Source organism: Vombatus ursinus, unplaced genomic scaffold, assembly GCF_900497805.2.
Source record: "Vombatus ursinus unplaced genomic scaffold, bare-nosed wombat genome assembly UNPS02011613.1, whole genome shotgun sequence".
Taxonomy (NCBI): Eukaryota; Metazoa; Chordata; class Mammalia; order Diprotodontia; family Vombatidae; genus Vombatus; species Vombatus ursinus.
In genome coordinates this window covers 176,126-200,799 of record NW_020951391.1, presented here as the reverse complement: position 1 = coordinate 200,799, position 24,674 = coordinate 176,126, and the positions used below count along the sequence as shown (strand labels likewise).

Sequence of the window (24,674 nt, the reverse complement as noted above, 5' to 3'; positions counted from 1 at the left end):
GTTGTTGATTATTTATGTTATCTTAATTGAGACTTCATTCCAAACTTTTGGTATTCAGACATCGTGCATTTCAATTCCCGGAGGCCCTCACGATTATGGCATCTCCAGAACAGATCTTCTCTTGGTCCAATCCAGCTGCTCTCCCCATCTTTGTTCTCTGTGGTGCTATTGTTTCCCCTCATTCAGGTCTACGGTGTGGTACTTCCACTCCACTTCCTAAATGGAAAAAGCAATTTTTCATAGTAATTTTAAAAAATATTTTCTCTTTTGCTTGTCCTTCTACTTTTGCCCTTGGGATGATTTTGCTTAGTTGGCTATCTTGACAAGATTTCTTTATTCTTTTTTTGGGGGGGCGGGGCAGTTGGGGTTAAGTGACTTGTCCAGGGTCACACAGCTAGTTAAGTGTCAAGTGTTTGGTCTTAGGCCGGATTTGAACTCAGGCACTCCTGACTTCAGGGCCAGTGCTCCATCCACTGTACCACCTAGCTGCCCTGACAAGATTTCTTTAAAACAACTTTGACTTCCACGGCTTCTCTCTGCTTTAGAAGATGGTTCCACTCAGAATTTTCCATCATCCTTCTGCATAAGGATTTATAAATAAGTCCATTTACTCACTCAGTGTTACCTTGGGCAGCTGTCTTTCTCTGTTTAGCTGATTCCAAAGGAATCTTTGGGGACTTTCTGGGATCTTTGTTGTGGCAATGAATTAAGATGGGTTAAACTTCTTTATTAAAGTATTATAAGTTGTCCATGTTCATTTCCCATTTTGTCAATTACTTGATGAAATAGTTCAGAATTGAATTGTTTCAATTAGACACTATACTTTTTTTCTCATTCTTATGTTTTACTAATTCTGATCATAACTCTGACAAGCTGGTGGTCTGTACACAGATAGCAGATTCAGGAATAAATCTCATCAATAACAAATCTTTTTTTCCTGGATGTTAAAATATAACCTCTTTTATTTTTTGCTACATGATTTGGGAATCTGACATCTAGCATCTACCAACTCTTTTCTCAAAGCAAGTGTTCAAAATAAAAAGGCACAAAGCTTCAGTTTAATTGGCCAGTCTTTTGCCTCTCTCATTCCTGCTTCTTGAACCATGCTTTACCATGTATGTCCCCTTGTACTCATCTTTTTCCATCTTTGCACTTAACTCATCAAGTATCAGAGTATATACTGATTTAATTTGGAGAGTCTTATATCAAGCTCTTGGTAGAATTTCTCTATCTTCATACTCATACTTCATACTCAGTAGCTGATCTTGGTGTATGATTTGTAATTTCTTTCATATTGGTCTTTTTGCAAATACTTATCACTGGTACTGCAATATACAATGATTAAAGAATCCCAAGAAATAATGTTTTATGTTGCTTTTGGGTATTTGATAAACACAGCCTGCTACCTCCTTTTTTCGTCATTTTTATGGGTATCTCTTTCCACGCAGTAGAAATTATTCTTCCCTTTGGTTTCATTTACAGCAAGAATGTCAAGATTGATATATTTTGGCTCCTCCAGCAACATCTGCACTCTTTGGTCACTGAACCAGGATCTCACATTTATAGTACCAATAGTCAATGTTAAGTTTAAAGAAAGTCCAAAAATTGTGTTGTGTTTAGCACTCTCTGCCCCCTTTCTCACTTGGCCACCATCACTGTAGAAGCAGGAGCAAGATGTAGAGGATTGAAGGTCATAATGTACTTTTCTTTGTTTCTTTGTTACAATAGCCAAAAACTCATCACCAAGTGATCAGCTTGCTGGTAATGTACCTCTCAGATAGGCTGGTCCTCAGAAAAAAGTTGGCCTTTTGCCCAAGACATGCTTACATGCTCTTAGCATAGCTCAGAGAATACAGGGTCACTTCAACACCACAATGAGGCCCTGGAAAACGGACTCTGTGAAGTACGTCCTTATATAAAAAATAAAGTGGAACAAATTCGGGTTACCAGGTTGCTACTAAGGACTGCAAATTTGGATAAGGAAACTGGATAAGGGAAGCTCTTTCCCAGGCATTTTCACATAAGTAAATTGGAAATTTGGCTGATACATTCCAGTCAGGCAGATAAAGTAAAATTTTAAAGTCCTTTATGATCCAAGAGAATGAGCTGGTTGGTACAAGGCAAATGTAGCAGGGAAATAATGTTTTACAGATCGTTGCTCCATGTCCTTGCTTTACTACACAACTCTATGAGCCTAAACTCCAATTATGTTTTCTAAAACTCATAAAAGCAACTGAAAATAATGTGAATTTTCTATCTTATCAGTTCTCTGAATTATTAAGAAGCATTAAGAAGATCATCATCAACAAACTTCAAGGGCCTGCCAATGTGCCAGGCACTAAGCTAAAGGTACAAGGGATTCAAAGAAAGGCAAAAACAGGGTTCCTGCCTTCAAGGAGTTTACATTCTAATGAGGGAGATAACAAGCAAGTAACTACATATATAAAAAGGTATGTGCAGTATAAACGAGATGGAATCCCAGAGGGAAGAGTCTAGCATTAAGGGTGGAGTACAAGTGGGGATGGGGTAGGAGAGGGAAAGAAGTAAAGGCCTCTAGAAGAAGGTGGGATTTGAGTTGAGTCTTAAAGCCAAGGAAGGGGTGGAGGTGAGGAGAGAGAACATTCCAGACACAGAGGAAAGTAAGTAAGTAAATAAATAAATAAAATAGCATCTATCTATAAATAAAAGTCATGGATTTGGTAGAGAGAGAACCGCAAAGAGGCCACTTGTAAATAGAAGGGAATAAGGTGTAAGCCAAAAAGAAGATTTTATAACTGATCCTGGGTGTAACAGGAACAGCTGCAGTTCATTTGGGGAGGGTGGATGCCATCAGCCCAGCACTTCAGGAAGATAATTTTGGTCAATTGAGACAAGGACACCAATTAGAAGGCTACTGCACTGGTCTGGCCATGAGGTGACAAGGGCCAGCATCAGGGTGGTATCTCTGTGCATGGAGAGAAGGAGACAAATACCAGAGACAGTCTAAGGGTAAAAATGACAAGATCTGACAATAGTTTGGATATGTGGGGTTAATGTGAGTGAGGAGTTAAGAAAGAAAAAGATTGTGAGCCTTGGTGACTGGGGAGAGGGTGGGGGTGGCCCTCAACAGAAATGAGTTAGTTTAGAAAAGGAAAGGACTTGGGGGTGGGGAAGATGAGTTCTTTTTTGGACATGTTGCACTTAAGATGTCTAGCGTACTTCCAATTCAAGATTCCAACAGGTACGTGGTGATGTGAGACTATTTGTAAGAAGAGTGATTCCAGGTGGATAAAAAGATCTGAGAGTTACCTGCATAAAAATGATCATTGGAACCATGGGAACTGATAAGATTTCCCCAAATGAAACATTACAGAAGAAGAGAAAAGGTCCAAGGGTTGACCTTTGGGAGACACCCATGGTTAATGGTGATGAACTAGATGAAGATCTAGCAAAGGAGACTGAGAAGGAGCAGATTCTCTGTCTCTTCTAAGACAGACAGGAGGAGAACCAGGAGAGAAGTATCATGAAAAGCTGGAGAACAAGTATCCAGGCGAAAAGGGAGGTTGACAGTGTTAAAGACTACGGAGAGGTTAAAATGGATGAGGATTAAGAAAAGGCCATTAGTTTTGGCAGGTAAGAGATCATTTACTTTGAAGAGAACAATTTCAGTAGGATGATGAGGACCAAAGCCAGACTGCAGAGGGTTTAGAAGGCAGTGAGAAGAAAGGGAAGTAGAGACACTGATTGCAGATGGCTTTCTCAAGGAGTTTAGGCATGAAGGAGAAGTGAAATACAGAAAGCAGCTAGCAGGGATGGTCAAATCAAGTGAGGGTTTTTCAAGGATGGAAGAGGAATGGCATTGTTGTAGGCAGCAGGGAAGCAACCACACTAGACAGGAAGAGACTGAATGTTAGGGAGAGAGATGATGGATGAGCAATCTCCGAAGGAAAAGACAGGATGCAACAGGATCAATGGTGTATGCAAAGGGGGTTTGCTTTTGCCACCTTTTCATGTGAGAGAAGGCTGTGTGACACATACATGCTCCAGCAAACAAGGAAAAGCTTCCTGGCTTCTGGAAGGCATATTAACTACCAGCTTGCTAAAGTACTTAGCACACCAGGATGGTTGGTTTTTCAGAACAGTCTAAATGTCCTCACACCAGAAGTAACGTTTTCCATCTCGTTCTCACTAAAGTCAATGTGCTGAGAAGGTTAATCGGATCAAATGCCGATTTTTAAGAGAGATGGGGGAGGGGGGGAAATCACGATGCCAAGTCGATACCCGAGCCTGGGTATTTCTTTTCACAGCTGGCGTCTCACAACGTTATTCTGGGATGGGGAGCCAGTTTCCAACACCTCCTAACCCAAAGCCTCCCGGGCCTGGATCGTGGCTACGGGGGGCACCATTTACCTTTCCCTCTCTCTGCCTCCCCCCGGGCGGAGAGCGCGGGGCCCGGGCAGCTAGGCTCAGAACCGTCCGCAGCCCCCGAGCATCCTGCAGATGCCGCGCGCCCGCCGGGCCGGGGCAAGGCCAGCGCCCCCGGGCGCCCGCGATTAGAGCGGTGGACACGGACACAGGCTTAGCGGCCGTCCCAGGAAGGAGCAATCCGCGAAGCGGCCAAGGCCAAGGGCGGGGGCTCGGGCTCGAGCCGCCCCGGGACCCCCGTGCCGCGGGGCAGCAGCGCCCCGTGATGACCCCGGAGACCTGCTCCCCTCCTCCTCCTCCTCGCCCGTCCCCGTCCCTGTCCCCAGCCCCGGCCTACCGTGCTCGCAGCACCCGCCGCCGCCGGCCGCCCTCCGGCCTGCTCGCCTCGTCCAGCCCGCAAGATGGGACTCCGGGCGGGGCTCGGGACACGCGCCCGACAGCGAGGCCGGGTCCTCCTCCGGGAGCGCGCCCTGGGGGCCGCCCCGCCCCCTCGGAATCGAGTGCGTCCGCGCCGCCGCCGCCGCCGCCGCCGCCCACTCCGGCCGCGTCTGCCTTTACGGCAACTGCGAAAGTGTCGCGATCGCGCCGCTGCCGCCGAGCAGAGTCACCCGGACGGCCCAAGTGGAAGGTGCAGACCTGTGAGGAACGCCGGTCCTCGCGCGGGGTAGGGTGGGGCGGGGCTGAGGGCACTCGCGGCGAAGTGGGGGGGGGGGGGGGCTGGTGGGGAGGAGGGGTCGCCGCTACTCGTGAGGGGAGACCGGAGGGGCAGGGGATGGGTGTCACGGGGCGGGGGTGATTCCTCCCGAGTGGCGAGCCCCGAGGGAGGGGAGGGAGCGCGAGGGGGGCCCCGCCGCGAGGGACGGCGGAGGGGGAGGGGGAGCAGATCGGGGCAGGGGGAGGGGTAGGGACCGCCGCGCGCGTGGGAGAGCCTGGCGGGCCACGCTTCCGTGTCAGCCTCCCGCCCGTGGGGAGGCGACCTTGTCTGTGCACGTCTGCGGAAAGGGCCCCGCCAGCCTGGGTGCATCCTGTACCTGGGCCGGCTTCCTGGGCCGGGGTGGTGCTGCTTCTCTCGCCATCTCTCCAGCTCCGGCCCCGGCTCCTCCCTCGCTGTCTCGCTTGTCTCTGGCTCTTCCGTTTCTGCCTCTTCTCTGTCTCTGGCTCTTCTCTCTGTGTGCCTCTTGTGTTACTGGCTGGCTCTGTGTCTTCTCTCCCTGACTTTGTATCTCTTCTGTCTCTTCTCTCTGTCTCCTGTCTCTGTGTCTTCTTTGCCTCTTCTCTCTCCTTTCTCTCTTCCCCTTTTTCTCTCCCCCTTTCTCTCCTCTATCCCTCCCTCTTCTCTCTCTCTCTCTCTTCACCCCCCTCCCCCCTTCTCTCTCTTTCTCCTCTTCTCCCTCCCTCTGTCTCTCCTCTCTTCCTCTCCTCTCTTTCCCTCTCTCCCTCTCCCTCCTGTCCTTTCTCCCTTCTTTTTCTTCACTTTTAAGAAATTCAGTCAGTTATGAGGGAACTGCGATTGATTGCATGCCAACTGGGTTCGACTTCAGCGATATTCTTGGAAAGAAGGGACCAGCGAACTGACAAAGTCAGCCAATGTTCCTGGGATCCCTGGACAAGTGGGGCTTTGCGTTTGCCTCATGCCTACCGGGCTTGGCTTTTGCATCTTGGTGTAGTTGTACAGATTCTTTCCAACAGAATCTCTGTGGGTTCTGCCACTAACTAATAACTGTAAGATCCCCTGGGTTTCTACTTGAAAACTCTTGCTCAAGAATAAATCCACATTACGGTCACCTTTGTGGTGGCAATCTCATAACATTTCATTTAACAGACATTTGCTGTAATAATAATGACTTACATTTATAGAGGCTTTGAGGTTTCCAAAGTGCTTAGGTAGACTGCCTTATTGGAGGTAGCTAGGTGTTGTAGTGAATAGAGAACAGGATTTGGCATTAGGAAGTACTAAGGTCCCCCTACAGACCTAATTAGCTTTGTGATTCTGGGCATTGTCACTTTAACATCTCAACATCAGTTCCCTCCTCTGAAAAATGAGGTGATAATAATAGCACCTACTTCTCAGGGTTGTTGTACAAATCAAATGAAGGGATACATAGAAGCCGTATACAAGTGTTAGCTGTTGTTATTACTATATCATTTTAGAGCCTGTGCTCAAAAGTTCCTGTGCTAAGTGCTGTAGGGGGATTACGAGAAATACTGAAGCACAATCCCAAACCTGTAGGGGTTAAAAACCAAACAAACAGGCAGTTACAAAACACAGATTACCATACTAGGGGGTATGTAACAAGTACTATAAGAGTAATAGTTGGGAGCAATCTCCTAAAGTTGCAGAAGTTCAAAAATGATTTTGCTAAATTTTCTTTCTATGTTGTGAATTTGTTGCAGCTTACATTCCAAAAGTGGAAGAGCTTTAAAAAAACAAACCAAACTCCCACCCCCCAAAAATGCTTGTTTAGCACCTAAAATAAAATGTTCGAACATGTGTAGTGTTTAGTTCTAGGCCAGATGTCCTTACATTCTTCCAAATATGGCTATGGCCTCATGCACTCATTTCTCTTTTTCTCACTGCAGTCTCCATTTAAATAGGGGGCTTGATGGAAAGAAAACTGGTCTAGGAGTAAGGAGATCTAGTGATAAGTTTCCTACCAGCTCCAATATTTTATGGAATTTAAAATTCATATGAAATGATCTGTAATTAATAATATATTCACTCTGCCACTAACTAGCTGTGTGTATGATCTTAGACAAACCACATAATTCTCTGGACTTCATTTTGTTCATGTATAAAAATTAAAGCTTTAGATTCTCTAATCATTAAAATACCTTAAAGCTTTGAAGATTCTCAGACTTTTCTTTAAGCTAGATCAAGCATTTTGCCATTTTTTTAGGGTTTATCAAACTAAGGGTCGTTATCTGTTTCCATATGCTTCTTTGCACATATTAAGTACTTTCAGTCAGTAAACATTTCTTAAGCACCAACTGTGTGCCAAGCACTAGATAGACACTTAAAAACTCAAGGGAAATTTCATGTTATATTGGATCTAAATTGTGGTACTTTTAATGCAAGCCTGCTGAAAACTCTTTCGTTTTGTGTGTGGAGCTTTCTAAGTAATATTGAAATTAAATTTCTCTATTTGTTTTTTAACCATTTGTCTTTGTCATTTTTGTCATGTCTCTGATAGCTTGTGGTGATTAATGGCTTCTTTCAGCAATCTCTCAAAAGCCGAAGAGATCTACTAATTAGCCAACCCTCTTTGTAAATTCTGTACAACATACTGCTAAGTCAGTGCAGCTTATAAAAACAGTTGCTGGAGGTCTGCCCATTTTCAGGAGGAGGAGTCCAGATCCCTCGCATCCAGGCATAGGGGGATGGGGATGCTGGAATGACATGCCACAGGTTGGATACTGTGCTATCCTGCTTTATGATGTAATAAACATAAAGTTTTTTCTGGTTTCGATAATTTGATATATTTCAAGTGTTATTTAATCTTGAAGTTTACTTGTAGGTATCAAATATCCCATTATTCCCAACTACTATTAATTGCCTTCCCTAAATTTATAGGTGACATGAAATTTGGGACTGAGTTGTATTCAGTTCTTTAATATGATGACTTGTGAATCCTGGATTTAAATGGATAGTTTTGTTTTTATTAATTGCTCAAGAAAATAATTTTATCAAACACATTGGTAATGAAAGCCTTGAGAAATAATTGGACCTAATTTATTATAAATTATGTGATCACAGGTTGCATTTATTTTCCTAGAAAAGTTTGTCAAAACACAATTTCTAATAGATAAAAATCTAGGTCAGAGAAAAAAAAACAGAGGGAAAGTATCAGTTTATCAGATTGTTCTGCCAAATGCACAAACTTAAAGCCATTTGGATCAGTTGCTCTTCTAGCTGTCTCAGGGCCAAAAAGAAGGCCAGCTGCTTCCGTTTTATCTCTTTCAGCAGTGAGAGAAATTGAATAATAATAAAATATGAAATCAGTTTGTTGAGCCAAGTTTTCGCTCTAATTTTAAATTAATTTCTTTAAAAGTTGCTTCCATGCCCCCACTTAATATGTAAATTAATTAGTCTGACTGGAGACATTTATTGGGAATCTTCTACTCCTTGATCTTTCTAATTTTAAGTGGTCTCTGCTTCCTCAGTCAGATTCTTCCCAATCCCAATAGAATGTAAACTTCTTGTGGGTGAGGGCTATGATGTTTTGTGTTTTGTAGGGGGGAAGGGAGGGGAATGTTGTTTACACAGAGCTTTGCACAATATTTGCTTAAGAATTCTTTGTTGAATTGAAAAATGTGTCAACTCAGAATTATTAGATCAGCAATTTGGTCTGAAGCAACTGGTTTAGGCAGTAACCTAAAGTGAGTTGTGATTTAATCCATTATATGCCAATTGTTTATGAAGGAATTTCTAAGTAGCTGGAAGTAAGGAATTGGCTCCAATTTTGTACTCTAGTTAAGAAACTAGGGTGTTATTTTAATATTTTTTTCTTTTCAGGGTATTCCCATTTCTTTCAATACTACCTGCCATCTGTCTTTCAGGTAGAGAATTTTGAAGTTTTGGTTTTTTTTCCTTTTCTATCTCCACCTTGCAGATATAATAATTTGCTATCTCTTTACTGTTTCTTCCTGCTATTAAGGCTTTCACTCACAGATCCCACCTATTTAGCTTTCTCTCTCCCATTTCCTTTTGTTCAAGTCAGTGCATACATACTATATACCTTCCTGATAAACTTTTTGTCCTTTCTCATCCCCATCTGGAATGTTTACTTCCATCCTCTCCACTATTGTAAATCTTAAAGTCTAGTTTTAAGACCTATCTCATCCATGAAGTCTTTCCCTAAATAACTCCAGTTCATGATTCTTTTCTTCTCTATTCCTGTAGAATTTACGGTCTGCTACAAAACCTCAAGTTTGATTGATGCTTCATATTCTCTAGTTTTTTCTGTATTCTTTCTCCAACAAGTGTATAAGCTCCTCAAGGGCAAGACCATGCCACCTGCTGTTACTAAATCATTTTATATCCTTCTTGGCACCTAGTGCAGTTTTTGAGCATGTTGTAGATGTTACCAATGTTTTATTAAATGCTTACTGAGTAAGAGAGAGAAGGAAGCCCAAAGGAAGAATTTTAAACAACAAAAATTAAGGGGCAGAGGAAATGTAACCAAGAACTCCAAACTAATGGTTTTGTCCTTTGATCTTTCTGCCTGAAAAATAAGTTAAATTGGTTCTCTCAGCACCTCAAATTTTTGATGGAAACAGGGATGGGACTCAAGTTTTTTTGTTCCCTTTCTGATTTATTTATCATAAATTTTTAATTTATGTGGTTTTTTTGGTTATTTTACATCATTTACTCTTACACCTTTCCATCACCATCCCTGCCATTGACCCCTTGATGTTACAAACAATAGTTAAATGAAAACAATAACATGGCATTGGCTGATCTTGCCCAGAAACTCTTAACTCTTTTGAGAGAAGGAAGGGAGTACTGGTTGTGGGCTGTGGACCAAGTGCTCCAGAACCAAGAGTGGTACAGTTAATCTGGGGCCATTTGTCATCAAGTTCTTATTTTTGTTGTTATAGGTATTGTTGTGGCCCTGCTTACATAATGCTGCATTTCTTCCTAGTCCTCCACTGGTATTCTGAAGCATCCTTATCATTTCTCATAGCAATCATATTCCATTGCATTCATGCACCACAATTGATGTGCATCCATTTTGTTTACATTTTCTTTAACTATAGAGTTTTGCTATGAATGTTTTGTTATATGTGGGACTTTCATGGCATTATAAATTTTTTTTTTACATGAACTCCTCAGCATTTCGTTTTAGATACAGAACAGTAATATGTAGGTATTTGTTTTTCTTCAGATAAAAAACAAGCGGATAACAGAAGACAGGAGCTAAAGATCCATGAGTGGACATCGATCAACAAGAAAACGATGTGGGGATCCTCACCCGGAGGCCCCTGTGGGCTTCGGGCATGTGAATGCCACAGGATGTGTATTAAGTAAGTTGCTTCAGTTGCCTACCCCACCATTGTCAAAACACCAGCTAAAGCGCCTAGAAGAACACAGATATCAAAGTGCTGGACGATCCTTGCTTGAACCCTTAATGCAAGGTTACTGGGAATGGCTAGTTGGAAGAGTTCCATCCTGGATTGCCCCAAATCTCATCACCATCATTGGACTATCAATAAACATCTGTACGACTGTTTTGTTAATATACTATTGTCCCACAGCTACAGAACAGGTAAGAGGGGTGTCTTAATAGCATCAGATGTAACATTTGTTACAGATGAAAAAGAAACACTGTAGTTACGGCTAAACATTACTTGTTTTGGTTAGGGAACTAATGTGCAAAAATACATTCATTTTTGTGTCAGAGAATCTAAAAAGAAATTTTTAATGAGTACTTTATCTGTAGTATAGAGATTGCTGAATAAAGTACTAAGATAATTAAACTTTGCTAGAATTGTATAAGAAATCTGTAATAGAATAGGTTGCAAGAGACTTGAGGTGGGTGATTTAGCTGTATGTGTGATGGTGTCACTGGGAAGCATTTATTAAGTGCCTGCTCTGTGACAAGCATTGTTAAGCATGGGAACAATGGAATAAAACATTTCATAATGTTTTATATCACAATTTACATTCTAACAGTGTAGAGAACAAGTGCGTGTATGTCTAGGTATGTACATATAATAAATGTAAAGGGAATAAGTACAAAGCAGTTTGGTACAGAGAACCTTAGCAGGTGGGGGAGGCAGGAAAGGCTACGTGTAGAAAGTGGTACTTAAGCTAGGTCTTGAGGGAAGGGAGGGATTCTGCGATGTGGAGTTGAGAAAGGGTATGATTTCCAGGCATTTCCAGGGGGTAACAGCCTATGTGCAAACGAAAGAACATGGTGGGTGGAATGTCATGTACAAGGAATAGAGAAAAGACCAGTTTGGTTAGGTCACAGGGCATGGGAAGAGGGTCCATCGATGCTAGCAAGATAAGATGGGCCCAGGTGATAACTGGCCTTAAAAGCTAACCAGAAAAATTTGTACTTAGAGGCAACTGGCAGCTACTGGAGTTGATTGAGAAAAGGAGTGGTATGGATATTAACTAGTCTTTTGTTTTTAATCTAAGGGTGAGAGTATCTTTGGATATTTTTCTGTTGCTCTTCCTACACCTAAGGTGGCTCTCCCTTGGTCTGTTGCTGTGATTCTGGCAGGTGGAAGGAAGTGGGAAAAAACAAGCCAGCGAAGTAGAATTCCTGTTAAGGGGCACGTGGCAGCCTCTACACAAGTAATCTCCTAGCCCCACCTGGTGCTAATGATCCTGCCCCAGCTGGTCCCTCTATCACCAGTCTTTCCTTTAGGGAAGAGAAGCAAAGGTTAGGCTCTAACCTGAGCAAGTAAATCAATAGGTTTATAGCTTCGATAGAAGTAGTAAGCTTATATTAAGTTTACTAGTTTTTGTGAACCAGAGTTGCTTTACATGAAGAAAGAATTGAAAATACCGTGCTTGGCATGAGCAAAAAGATTGTTCTGAATGTAGCCCTTGCTCAATATGGTATAGCATTTGCCTACAACTGGCACATGTAGTTTGTTGAATCACAATGTCTACTTTTGGATTCTGGCAGTTTACTAGTTCTAGATCCATCAAATTATGCTATGGGCTATCCATCATCTCTCCATCTTTTCCAAAAGGACAGCATGAGATACTTTATTCTACAATATAGGTAAATTCCATATGCAGAATTTCCCTGATTACTAGTCTAGTAAACATTTGTGTTTTAAAAAAAAAAAAAAGGAAATAAGGTTTGGTTGATCTGACTCTGTTCACCATTTCCTTGTCTGGATTTTCTCTAACTGCCTGTTTAAAATGTTCTACAATTTTGTGAAAAATCAAAGTCAAGTTCATTGACCTATCATATTATACAGGCTGTCTTTACCTCTTTTGTGATAGTTAGGGCAGCATTTAGCTTTCCACAGTCTTGTTATACCTTTCCTGTTATCTTTTGTTGTTGTTTAGTTGTTACAGTCTTGTCCTACTCTTTGTGACCCCATTTGGGATTTTCTTGCCAAAGATACTGGAATAATTTGCCATTTCTTTCTCCAGCTCATTTTACAGATGAAGAAACCAAGGCAAACAGAGCTAAATGACTTGCCTGGGGTCACACAGTTTTTTAGTGTCTGAGGCTGGATTTGAACAGAAGTCTTCCTGACGCCAGGCCTAGCACTGCACCATCCACTTCACCATCTAGCTGGACTTCCTGTTATCTACACTTATTTAAAGATCACTGATGGGCTCAGCAATCATTTCAGCCAGTTCTTAAGGCTAGTCATCTGGGCCATGGATGACTTGTATTGATCAAGCTCAGCTCTCAAGATCTCTTTCTGTGTCATTACTTAAGATAATGACACTCATTACTTGAGTGTCAACTATGTAATTGTCCTCTGACAAATTATATAGTCATACTCCAGAAGTCAAAATGGGTATTGAGCATCTCTGCTTATTCTTTGTGGTCAGTTTTTGTCCCATACCCCCCAGAACAACAGGGAAGCTTTTAAAAAACAAACCAGCCAACCTCCAAACCCTCTTTATTGTCCTGGATTTCCTTGCCAGCCTTCACTTACCTAACCAATACTTGAGTCAATGTTATTTAAGCACCTGTGCTAGAGACTGTGCTTAGGTGCCGAAGATACAGAGACCACAATGGGACATCTCTGCCTTCAAGGGACATGTGTTCTATTGGCATGAGTACTATGCATAGATAGATACAAATGAATACAAGGTGGCCTTCAGGGGAAGACATTAGTAGCTGCTGGGACCCAGAAAGGTCTTTGTGGCATTTGAACTGAATCCTGAAGTAAGCCAGAGATTCAAGAAGTGGAAGGGAAAAAGTGAGTCACTTCAACATGGAAAAGAGTCAGGTGGAAAGCCCAGAGACAAGAGATGAAGGGACACGTATGAGCAACAGCAGGAAGGCCATTTTGGCTGGATCATAAAATCCTTCAATGGGAGTGATGTAATAAAGCAGGAAAATAAAGGTGGATGGACCACATGTTGAAGAGCTATATACCAGATGAACTTTTATTTGATCCTACGAGGCAACTAGGGGGCAGCATAGTATACAGAGCACTGGATGTTGAATCACAAAACCAGAGTTCAAATCCAATCTCAAATACTTATTGCTGTGTGACCCTGGGCAAGTCACTTAACCTTTATTTGCCTCATTTTTCTCAACTGTTAAATAGAGGTAATAATGGCACTTATAGGGCTGTTGTGAGGATCAAATAAGGTAACATTTGTTGAAAAACAAAAACTTAACACAGCGCCCAGTACAATGGTTACTCCTTTTCTTCCCCCTTCCCACCCTGTAGACAAATTGGCAGCCATTAGAATTTATTGAGTAGTAAGGTGCATTGTAGGAAATCCATTTTGGCAACCTTTTGGAGGATGGATCGATGTGGGAAAAGACTTGAGGCAAGGAGGACAATAAAAAAGCTGTTGCAGTTTTCTGGATGAGAGGTGATATAGGCCTGAACTAAAAGGTTGGCTGTGTGAATAGAGAAGAGCCTAATTCAAGAGATGTTTTGAAGGTAGAAATGGCAAGATGGGCTGGCATGAGGGAAGTTGAGAACTCAAGGACCGCACAACTGATGCTTCTCACAAGACAGTGGGTCATCGCAGATTATAGAGCTAGAGCAGCTGAACTTAAGGGATGTTTAGTGACTTGCCTAAAGTCACACAGATCTTCATCCTCAGTTACTGACCTTGCTTTCATCTTCTCTGTATGTTCTTTTTTTAATCTTAAGTGGGTGGCCGAGTTCCCTGTGTATCTGTCTCCTTATACAGCTTTACTTTTTTCTTTGTCAGAATTGTTTCTCTTTGTATCTTTAAAATTTTATTCTTGAGAACTTCTTTTACCTCCTAACCTGACTTTCCTGCAGAATTTTAAGCTGTGGGATCCTAGCTCTCCACCTTTGAAATTTTTTCTCCCAAAATCTAGGGCACAGGTTAGCATGTTTCTGATTTTCCTCCACCTTTCCATCAGATATGCTGATAGAGTTGGCTGCTTCCAACCAGGGTTCTTGTGATTTCTACCCCAGTAACCAGTAATTTCCTGTTCATGAGAATTAGATCCTCAATAGTATTTTATCTTAATAATTCCTCTACCATTTGAGGAAGAAAGTTATTATTACAAATCAAAAAATTGTCCACTGCTTCTCTCCTGGCAGATGTCCATATCGTAGAAGTCTTTCACCTCCACTATATCATTTTTCTGTGGTAGGCTTGTGATCTGGTACCTGGACTTAATTGTCTTATTTATTTTTTCTTTCTGTGGTGGTCTCAACAGGATGATCACTTCTTTTTCTGCCTTTTTTGTTGTCGTTCAGTTGTTTCAGACTCTTCATGACCCCATTTGGGATTTTCTTGGTAAAGATATTGGAGTGGTTTGCCATTTCATTCTTCAGCCCATTTTAAGATGAGGAAACTGAGGCAGAGGGTTAAGTGACTTGTCCAGGGTTACATAGCTAGTAAGTGTCTAAGGTCAGATTTGAGCTCAGGAAGAAGAGTTGCCCTGACTTCAGGCCTGGCGCTCTATGCACTGTGGTGCCACCTAGCTGGCTGCCCCTACCTTCCTCAGTCTTTACCTAAATGCTATCTACTGTTTCCTCTCCTCTAGTTCCTGAATTTCCTTTTACATGAATATAGCTTTTTGATACACAGTGCTACACCTTGACTTTTTAACCTATTTTGTTATTTTGAAATAAGGTTCCTCTGCCCAGATTCCAGTTCAGTTCAGCAAACATTAAATACATACCACGTGCCAGACGTGCTGGGTGCTGGGCATACAAAGACAAAAATGAAAGAATCTCTGGCTTCGAGGTGCTTATATTCTACTGAAGAAAAAAACCAACCTGTAGCCAGAGGAGTAATTCTAGCAGAGTGCATACAGAGTAATTTTTGGGGAGACAGGAAGAGCCTTGACAACTTGAAGTACCACAAAGGGCCTGTCTCTGGAAAGACTTGAAGAGAACTTGGAATTCTCAGGGGAAAGTGAAGAAAGAGCATTTCATGGATAGCAGTGGAGATGGAATTTCATGTAGACAGGGGAGAGTAAGCCACTTTGGCTGTTCAGCAGTTTGTGAAGGATAATAATTTGATTAGATTTGAGCCAGATTGCAAAGGGCTTTAAATGACAAACAGAAGTATTTATAGTTGAGTCTAGCGGCAGTAAGGCGCCACTAAAGCTGTGCATTTTAGGCTTATCAATTTTGTAACTATTTGGAGGATGAGCCTAATTAGGGGACTTTTGCAGTAGTCCAGGCAAAGAAGTAGGTTCTGAGGGCCTGAACTAGGATGACAGCTCTCAGAGCGGAGAGAATGGAATGGATTTGGGAGAGTACTTGGCAACTGCTTAGATATGGAAGGTAAAGAAGAATGAAGCATCTAAGAGAAATCTGAGAGTGAACCTGTATGACTAAAAGGACAGTGGCACCCTTGACAGGAACTGGGAAGTTAGGAAGGTCGACAGGTTTCATGAGAAAGGTCCGTGGAGCCTTAGACTATAAGGCCTAGTTTACCTCCTCAGGTGAGAAAGATCTCATTCTGTAGATTATCGACTTTTACCAGCTATTTTGCTAAAATTTAGATAAAGTAAATCCTCAGATCTACCAATTGATTAATGCTATCAAAAAGGGCAAGAATAAGAGTCCTCAGGCATAATTTGTTCTTGCTGAGGCCTTTCTGGCTCTGGAATTACTGCTTGCTTTTCTAGGTACTCAGTAAAGTTCCAGAATTTTGCAGGAAACTGTGCTATAGTTTTACAGATGCGATTTTCTTTTCTTTTTTGAAAATCAGGACCATATTAGTCCTTCTTCAGTGGTCTCTCATTCTTAAAGGTCTTACAAAGGTAACTGACAGCTTGCATGTCTGCCACTTCTGTCCTTACCAAGGGGGTAGTAACTTGGAAGTTCTCAGTGGCAGCTAGATGCTTTTATACAAGCTCTAGCTTTACTGTGCATGAAGCTGGGATTCTTAGCATATCAGAATAGCTTATTAATTTGTGGTTAATATAGCAGCTTGTCACTGTAAGAGGATAGTATTGAATATTTTACAAGATCAAGGATAACCAAATATTTTGTCTTCAGAGTTCAGGGGTAGTAATTTAGGGTAGTAATCCCTCTTATAATCCTATTCATTTAAAAGTGCCATGAGCAGTATTATTCTCTTCTAATTGTTTGATTCTATTAAATATACCCAACAGATATTGTTTATTAGTAAGTATGAATAATGTTGAAATAACCCCCAGATTATGGCTATGTATTTATACTTGCTAATTAACATTAAATATTTAAATATTGTAAATTTAATGTCTATCAACAAAAAGAATCAGTCAAATAAACATACAAAAACTAGAGGCAAAATCCTGCTCCAAATTCCTAATGCAGTGCTCAATGAAGTAACATTTTGAGAAATGTATAAAAAATTTTACCAAAAGCTGTTGAAACAACGTATTCTTAGGTGCATAAAGCAGTGTTAACTAGCATCAAAATTATTTTGGCTAATTCTGCCATTATTTTGTAATATGAACCTAGCTTAAAACTAATACCAAACATCCTTTGTTATAAAGGAAAGTTAGAGATCAGGAAATAATTCATAAAACAATAAAGATTGTTCTTGGTGTCAGTTCTTATTGGGGTTTTGTTTTTGTTTTGTTTTGTTATTTAGTAATAGATCTAGAAAATGCAATTTGATGGTAAATGATTTGAGAGAAAAATGTTAACTAGGTGACCTGAGGGAGAGTGATGTCAGGCAGTAATAGAAAAGAAGATATAAAAAAATGTATTAGCACTATGAAAATTGATTAAAAAAAAAGAAGAAGAAACTTTGAGGGAAATCCATTTCATTAACTTATTTTTTTCCTACATTCATAACTGGAGTTTCATATCTTACAGATGCCTAGATTGATAGTCACAGTTTTATGCTTGACAAAATATTAAAATTTATAAGCAATACCACATCTGTAATGTAAAGGATTGCTTATTGGAATTTTCACTGAAATTATAGGGTTTTTTTTAAATGTTATTTTTCCCCAGAACTTTTTTTTAAAAAACTTAGCGATACCAAGCGTTACTTAAATTTTTCTTTGAAATTGACCTACGTAGGAACCTGTCTATGCAAGGTTTTTCAAGTTAGTTAAGATAATGAATGTTCCAGGATTTAGCAGTTCTGTGAACACATCAACATTCCCTATACTCAGTGTGAGTTCATTCATGTATGTGGCCTATCTTCACATCTGATAGATTCTTAATGAGGCACCTGGGAAGCTGGGGTAAGGAAGGAAGGGAGAAACACAAAAAAACTTAGGTTATTTTGAATGTTGAGATTCTAAGCTTCCTACCCTCTTGGGGAATTGATAGAGAAATAAGGGATGCAGTAAAGAGAAGGAAGCTCCCACATTCCTATCCTGATTCATACATTTTTCATAAGGGTGATTTGACCAAGACCACAGTTATACAATTTGTTCAGTTGACAACACTGGTATCTTCATATATGATCACAGTTACCCCTTACAAAGGTCTGTCACTGTTTATAATCTAGGGAAATAAAGTGCTGTATATATTCAAGTAGCTTGAGTTTTATTTGTCATTACAAATAGCAAAATCCACCCTTATAGTTACATTTGGAAGTATCTGAGAAAGTATCAAGTATTGGTGCCTTGCCTCTTGAGAAATGTTTGTTGAACTGATTTGGTGATTTTTAAAAAATAAGTCTCAAGAACGTGAAAAATGTGCCCCTCAAAAAGCCATAAAACATCCGTCAGCATCCCTTTAAACACACACATACGCATACACATACGTGTGCTGTATCAAGAAATACACAATACTATTTTCTAAAAATGTTTTGACCAACTGCTATAATTTCTGCTGTGAGAAAAAGGAAGCTGTGTCTTGAAAGTGTGACTGTAAATATGTAGAAATTAATGTTCCATTCTTTCTAGGTTATTTGGTAATAATTAGGATAGTGAGAATAAGGTATCTTTACCTGGCATCTAACTATTGATTCATGTTTTTTAATAAATTCATTTATTACCTTTCTTATTTTCTCTCTTAGGCACCTCTGTGGGCATATATTGCCTGTGCATGTGGCCTTTTCATTTATCAGTCTTTGGATGCTATAGATGGGAAACAAGCCAGAAGAACCAACAGTAGCTCTCCTTTGGGAGAACTTTTTGACCATGGCTGTGATTCACTTTCTACAGGTATTGCATAATATTCATTCTTATTTTCAGTCACGTTGTATGGATGACAGGTTAAAGGCATGTGAGGAGCAGAGTTCAGAAGAATAGCGCTCTGCAACTTAAGTGTTATAATACATGCCAGACCAAGTAGTTTTATATTCAATTTTAGTGCTTTAGAGTATGAATTGAATTGTTTGTCATTAGGACTTCTAATGAGTTTAGAAATGCAACATAAAACAATTTTAAATTTGATTGTTTTTAAAACAATTTTAATTCAAAATGTTTTTTGATTATTGATTTTTAAAATTCTTAAGGTTAATAAGTAGGTGGCCTAAAGTTATAGTCGCTATCAAATCAGGCGCCCTAACAACTGCTTGGTTCCCCTTTTTTCTTGTAACTCTATTATGTTTTAAATGAGTTTCCCATTGTCTAAGTCAGGGTGGTAAAATTGGGAGAGCCAGACTTGTGATGTCATTGGTGTGGGGTGCTCCCAATGTTAAAACTCCCTCTGCCAATGCAGATCAGCAACTCCTCTGTGACTTAGGGTGTTAGAGAGTAGTGTGGGGCACCAAGCAACTAAATGACATCACCTTGGTCACACAACCAGTACGTGGCAGAAACAGGACTGGAACCTCCAGTTCATTTGGCTCTACGTCCAGCTGTGTTACTCTGTACTGTCTCTCACTGTAAAATAAGGAGTCAGTCGGATCTCATCTGTATAGTCAAAGTGTCTCCACTTATTTATACGTACTGGGTAGCTATGTGTTCATAATTAAATGACTTTGTCTACAAAAGAGTTCAAAATTCTTAGAGATGACCAAGCCCTTAAAAATAAGTGTAAAGTGGGGGCAGCTGGGTGGCACAGTGGATAGAGCACCAGCCTTGGAGTCAGGAGGACCTGAGTTCAAATCTTGCCTCAGACACACCACACTCACTAGCTGTGTGACTCTGAGCAAGTCACTTAACCGCAATTGCCTCACCAAAGAAATAAATAAGTAAATAAACAAATAAGTATAAAGCAAACCAAGAAAAGCTAGAAGCCTGAAATAGATAGATACTGACTGGATGTCTCTAAAAGCTTAGCATGTAACCACAGTGTAACTTGCCGAGTGCTAGTATGTGATTTATTTTGGTCCCCAGGGAAAGGAAATGTTTGAACTGTAGTTACGTAGTTTGAGACTTTTCTGCTGCTGTCCTTGCATGTCTGTGTTACTGAAATAATATCTGTTAAAGGATAACAACTAGTGTTTTGTGATTTAGGAGTAAATTATTCAGTTGAAGATTATCCAAATAATTTGATTTTCTTTCTCACTTTGTGCCAGTTATTTGGCACAGTGGATAGAGCACTGGACTTGGAGTAAGGTTGACTGGAATTCAAATTTGGCCTCAGACACTAACTAGCTGTGTGATAATACCTGGACAAGTCACATAACTTCTGTTTGCCTCAGTTTGCTCATCTGTAAAATGGAAATAATAAAGCCTCTCAGGGTTGTGGTGAAGATCAAATGAAATAATATCAGTAAAACACTTAGCACAGTGCCTGGCACATAATAGGCAATTAATAAATACGTGTTTCTTTTTTTTCTTCCATTAGTTATTAATGCCACTATTGATCAATGGATAGGAGAAATATTATACTAGGAAAGGAAACTTCAACCGGTTCTTTGTTTGTAAGATTGATTCTGATCAGAGTTTTGTTGTAGTAGGAAATTAAAGCTACACGCTAAATTTAATTGAGATTATCTGTGGATTTTCTCTATGTCATTCACGTTTCGATTACCATGGGTAATTGAAAGCTACCAACAAAGTCACAATATAACTTTCTCTGATTTTTCTTATTTTATTTTCTTCTTGAGACTAATAAAGAGTCCTTCTAAAATATTCAGTTAATTGGGACCTGTTTCTCCTTCAGTCTTTGTAGTTCTTGGAACCTGCATTGCAGTGCAGCTGGGAACCAACCCTGACTGGATGTTCTTCTGTTGTTTTGCTGGGACTTTCATGTTTTACTGTGCACACTGGCAAACATATGTTTCTGGAACATTACGATTTGGAATGTAAGTACCAAAATGGCATTTTAAAAACTCTCTGGAGTGTCGTATGTAGTTTGGATTTGTGTGATTTTAGCAAGCTGTAACATTACTCAATTCATTAAATAAAAGCATCTCCAGACTGTCATTCTTTTCACTTTTACCTGATGATTTCTGTCATCTCTTCTTAACATCCTTTTTTAAAAAAAAAAATGAACATAAAAAACATTTGTGCTACAAGAGAAAACATACTCTTTTCATGTAAACAAAGCAAAGTTCCTTTATCCATTCCACTTTGAGGCCTGGTGATCATTGAGTATTCAGTAAATGATAACTAAGGATGGTTCTCCAGAAAGGAGAAAGTTTTTTCAGATGACAAAGGGTAGCTTATATCTCTTTGAACAGCAGGGCTTATAATTATCTATTTCTTACATACATTTACCAATATACAATAACCAGGTCCATGAGTTAACTGTTGATAATGAACAGACCATATTGATTATCACTCCTATTATGACTCACTATATATTTGCTGTGTGACCTGAAGCTGATTGTTTTTTCTAAACCAGTTTAACCCCACCTTAAAATGAAGGGGTTGGACTAGTTAACCTTAAAGTTCCCTTTTAACTCTAAAAGTCAAGTAATTCTGTTATTAAAACTAGATTACAAAGTTAATAGCTATTCAAGGTTGTTATAGTATAGTGTATTTCCTATGCATACCTCTTACAAAAGCATATTACAGAAGGGAATTTTCATGTTTATTATGTTTTGTACAGTTTGTGTTTCTAAAGACTGACATTAATTAAAAGTTATATTTTAAAAAATTAGTCATGTCTTCATAAGTAAATTGCAGAACATTGCTGATTTATATTCATAGAAGACATTTTCCTCACCAAGAGTTCCTGGTAAAATCATAGGTCTAGACCAAAAACAAACAAAAAAGTGTTGCTATCGAATGCGTACAAAATTCTTATATGTATTAAAAGTTTAACAGTCCTTATTTGAACTCATTATACTTTAAAGGTGTTATTTTTCAGTTTATTCATGTATTTACCTTTTCAGCAATTCCAACAAACCTTGACACTGCCCAGTTATCCTAAGTATAATTTACCCCTCTTAAATTCATTTGATTTGCTATAGGTAATATCCCCAAAGAGCTCCCTCTGAGTTATTTGGGATAATAGCAAAGAGTATAATAACCCAAGTGAAAACATACTCTTAAAACATTAAGTAAAATCCCATCGTCACCTTGTTAGAATTGTGCTTTGTAGTTGGCAGCCTCTGCTAATCTGTTCATTTTTGACTAGCCAGCTACCCTCCAAAACTATACTGAGTCAGAGACATTAGGGAGATAGTTACTAGAGTGAGAGTTAGAAGACCTGGGTTGTAGGCCCATCTATCCTACCAAGTTACTCTGTGAACTTTGGCAGAGCCCTTACGCCCTTTCAATCCCATATTCCCCATCTGTTGTAACAACAGTAACAACAACAATAATAATAATCTAGTTAACATTTTACCTCTTTTACCAACCCTGTGAGTTAAGCATTGTTATTATCCCCGATTTACAGATAAGGGGAGAAGTTGAGAAGAGGTTAAATGATTTGCTCAAGGTCACACAGACAGGATCCCAACTCAGTTCTTTTTGACTTCGAGTCCAGTACATTATTTTCTCTCCCACCCATCTTCCTTGATAAAGATAATATCCATTCACACTTATGTAGCATTTTAAGGCTTGCAAAGTCTTTTCCTCACAACAAACATCATGAGGCAGGTAGTGGAAGTATTACTATACCATTTTACAGTTGAGGAAATGGAACCAAAAAGACTTGTCAAGGTCACTCTGAATAAGTGGTAGAACCATCCATCCATAAAATTTTGTGACACTAATGTAGTTTTATACTCTGAAACAAAGACAGGAAGCGGGTTTAAATGCTAGTTAGATTAGAAAGAAAAGAATTTGAGCTAGAATTCAGAAGTAAACGGGTCTTAGGATCATGGCATAGCCAATTTAGCTTTTGTGGTGATCATACCCAGAGAAGAGTGTATACTTTTGACAATTTAAGATTTCTTCCCCTCACTATTTCTGGGGTTGCCACACTTAACTGCTCTAATCCCTATCCCTTCCCTTTTGGATGCCTGTTATAATTTCTCTCAAAGAGAAAATGGTGGGACTATGTTGGGAACACTGGGAACTTGGGAAAGATGAAAAGGGTCTCTTTAGGCATCATATAGATATTTTTCTCTTGGTGCCAGCCTAGAAATAATACACCAAAGAGATACCTGGTTAAATGTCAGTACAGACTCTAAAGGGCTCTATAGATCAGACAGATCATGGTTATTTGCTAACTGGATGTTCACCCACAGGTAACTGAGAGCTGACAAAATGTGTCTGATCTCGATGTTTTCACGATCCTTTTTCCACATCAGTTTTTTAAATTGCATTCCTATTTGATTCATTGTCCTACTGCCAATTTAGCTAAGAAATACACTTTTATACACTAGGACAACAATGAAAACATTACTGCATAAAGCATATTACCTAGTCTCTAACTGTCATCTTATAGGATGTTCCTTTTAAATGAAATCTGTGTGTTACTTGTTTTAGTGGGGCTGTTTGGTGGAAGTTGTGAATAAAGTTATTTCAAAATGGTTTTTTTTTTTTACTCTCACATAGATTCATTGTTATAGAGTCCCAGACCATAATTATAATAAGCTACCTTTTCACAGGAATCCTAGGACCCTGGTTCTGGAACTTCACAGGCTGTTTGTTTGATGCTCTGAATAAAGTTATTCACAATGTTTTTTCCCTCACACATAGATTCGATGTTACAGAGTCCCAGACCCTAATTATAACATCCCAGCTTCTCACAGGAACTGTGGGGCCCTGGTTCTGGAACTTCACGGTAACTGCTAGTATTAATGTGCCTGATGGAGAATGGCATGGACTCTGCAAAAGACAACCCCTTTGTCATGCACAGAGCAACCCTGCAAATGAAAGTCTCAAAAGATTGACTCTTCAAAAAAGGGAAAAAAAAAGTCTTAATGTTTAATGTGTAATAATAGGGCAATAGAAATCCATCCTATTGGAAACAGATTTTTAAAATAATCCTTTTGGTGATTACTTGAATATAAAATTATTCTTTTTCACTAGTAAAATGATTAGGCAGAAGCATCTCTGGTAGACAGAAATCTTTGTTTAAATGTTTGTTGTTTTTGGTATATCTTAACACTATTTTAAACAAAACTTTTCCACCATTAAATAGAATCATTTGGGTGTTTATGTTTTGAGAGATTAGAAAATTGCCAGTAGGATATGCCTTAGATAAGTAATTCAGGGAAGATTCTGCTTTTTTCCCCACAGTCTCCTATAACTTTTCCCATCTGAAGCCTATCCAAAGAAGTTTGTTTTCAGTACTTTATTAAAATGAAAGGGTATCTTTATTTTCTAGCTTTCTTTCACTTGCTGGTCACTGTATTCCAATGCAGTTTTCTTCTCTGTCCTTTTCTCTGAAGAAGTTGTGCTGACATTTTTCCTCTTTAACAAGTGCTTTAAACTAATCTGAGTATTATCGGTTTTTTGGATCATTTTAGTTGTCCTGCAAGCACTCTCTTTTTTGGGAATTTTTTTGAAGAGACCACATCTCCCAGATAATGCAGCATAAGGAATCAGTATGTCCTATTGCCCCGCACCTCAGAATTGACAGCAGCCTGAGACTTTAAAAATATGTGTTTATTAGGAACATTCGTTTTCCAGAGTGAATGTACCTTAATTTTCATACTTTCTTTTCTTGCCACAGGACTAATAGTGCTTCATTTCCATAGTTTAACAGTGGGAAAAAAGGTTCTGAATGAAATCTAATAGCTGAATCTGCCATAGCTAGGTGAGTCAGCTGGCTATCTAGGGCTTCCATTAGTTTTCCCACAGTAAGTGCAATGGAATTGGAAATGTAAAGCTTTCAGTATCGTTTCCATAGTAGTAACAGTGATGTCT

The 24,674-nt window shown here is 39.7% G+C and overlaps 2 protein-coding genes across 5 annotated transcripts in view; one reads left to right on the top strand and one right to left on the bottom strand.

Annotated features, from left to right (window-relative positions):
* DRAM2 (DNA damage regulated autophagy modulator 2) overlaps positions 1-4,805 on the bottom strand; it is a 36,668-nt gene extending 31,863 nt beyond the window's left edge. The window contains exon 1 of the mRNA XM_027856735.1: positions 4,742-4,805. The gene's annotated coding sequence lies outside the window, so the exon portion shown is untranslated. The remainder of the gene's footprint in view (positions 1-4,741) is intronic.
* Positions 4,806-4,949: 144 nt separating this feature from the next.
* CEPT1 (choline/ethanolamine phosphotransferase 1) overlaps positions 4,950-24,674 on the top strand; it is a 38,346-nt gene continuing 18,621 nt past the window's right edge. Inside the window, exons 1-4 of one of the 4 annotated variants that reach the window (XM_027856731.1) lie at positions 4,950-5,032; positions 10,290-10,670; positions 18,530-18,677; positions 20,569-20,710. In XM_027856731.1, coding sequence (XP_027712532.1) covers positions 10,332-10,670; positions 18,530-18,677; positions 20,569-20,710 — 629 coding nt within the window. In that variant the 5' untranslated portion in view covers positions 4,950-5,032; positions 10,290-10,331. Of the gene's footprint in view, positions 5,069-7,659; positions 7,811-10,289; positions 10,671-18,529; positions 18,678-20,568; positions 20,711-24,674 lie in introns of those variants that run through there. The other 3 variants (XM_027856730.1, XM_027856732.1, XM_027856733.1) reach the window with 3 other exon arrangements.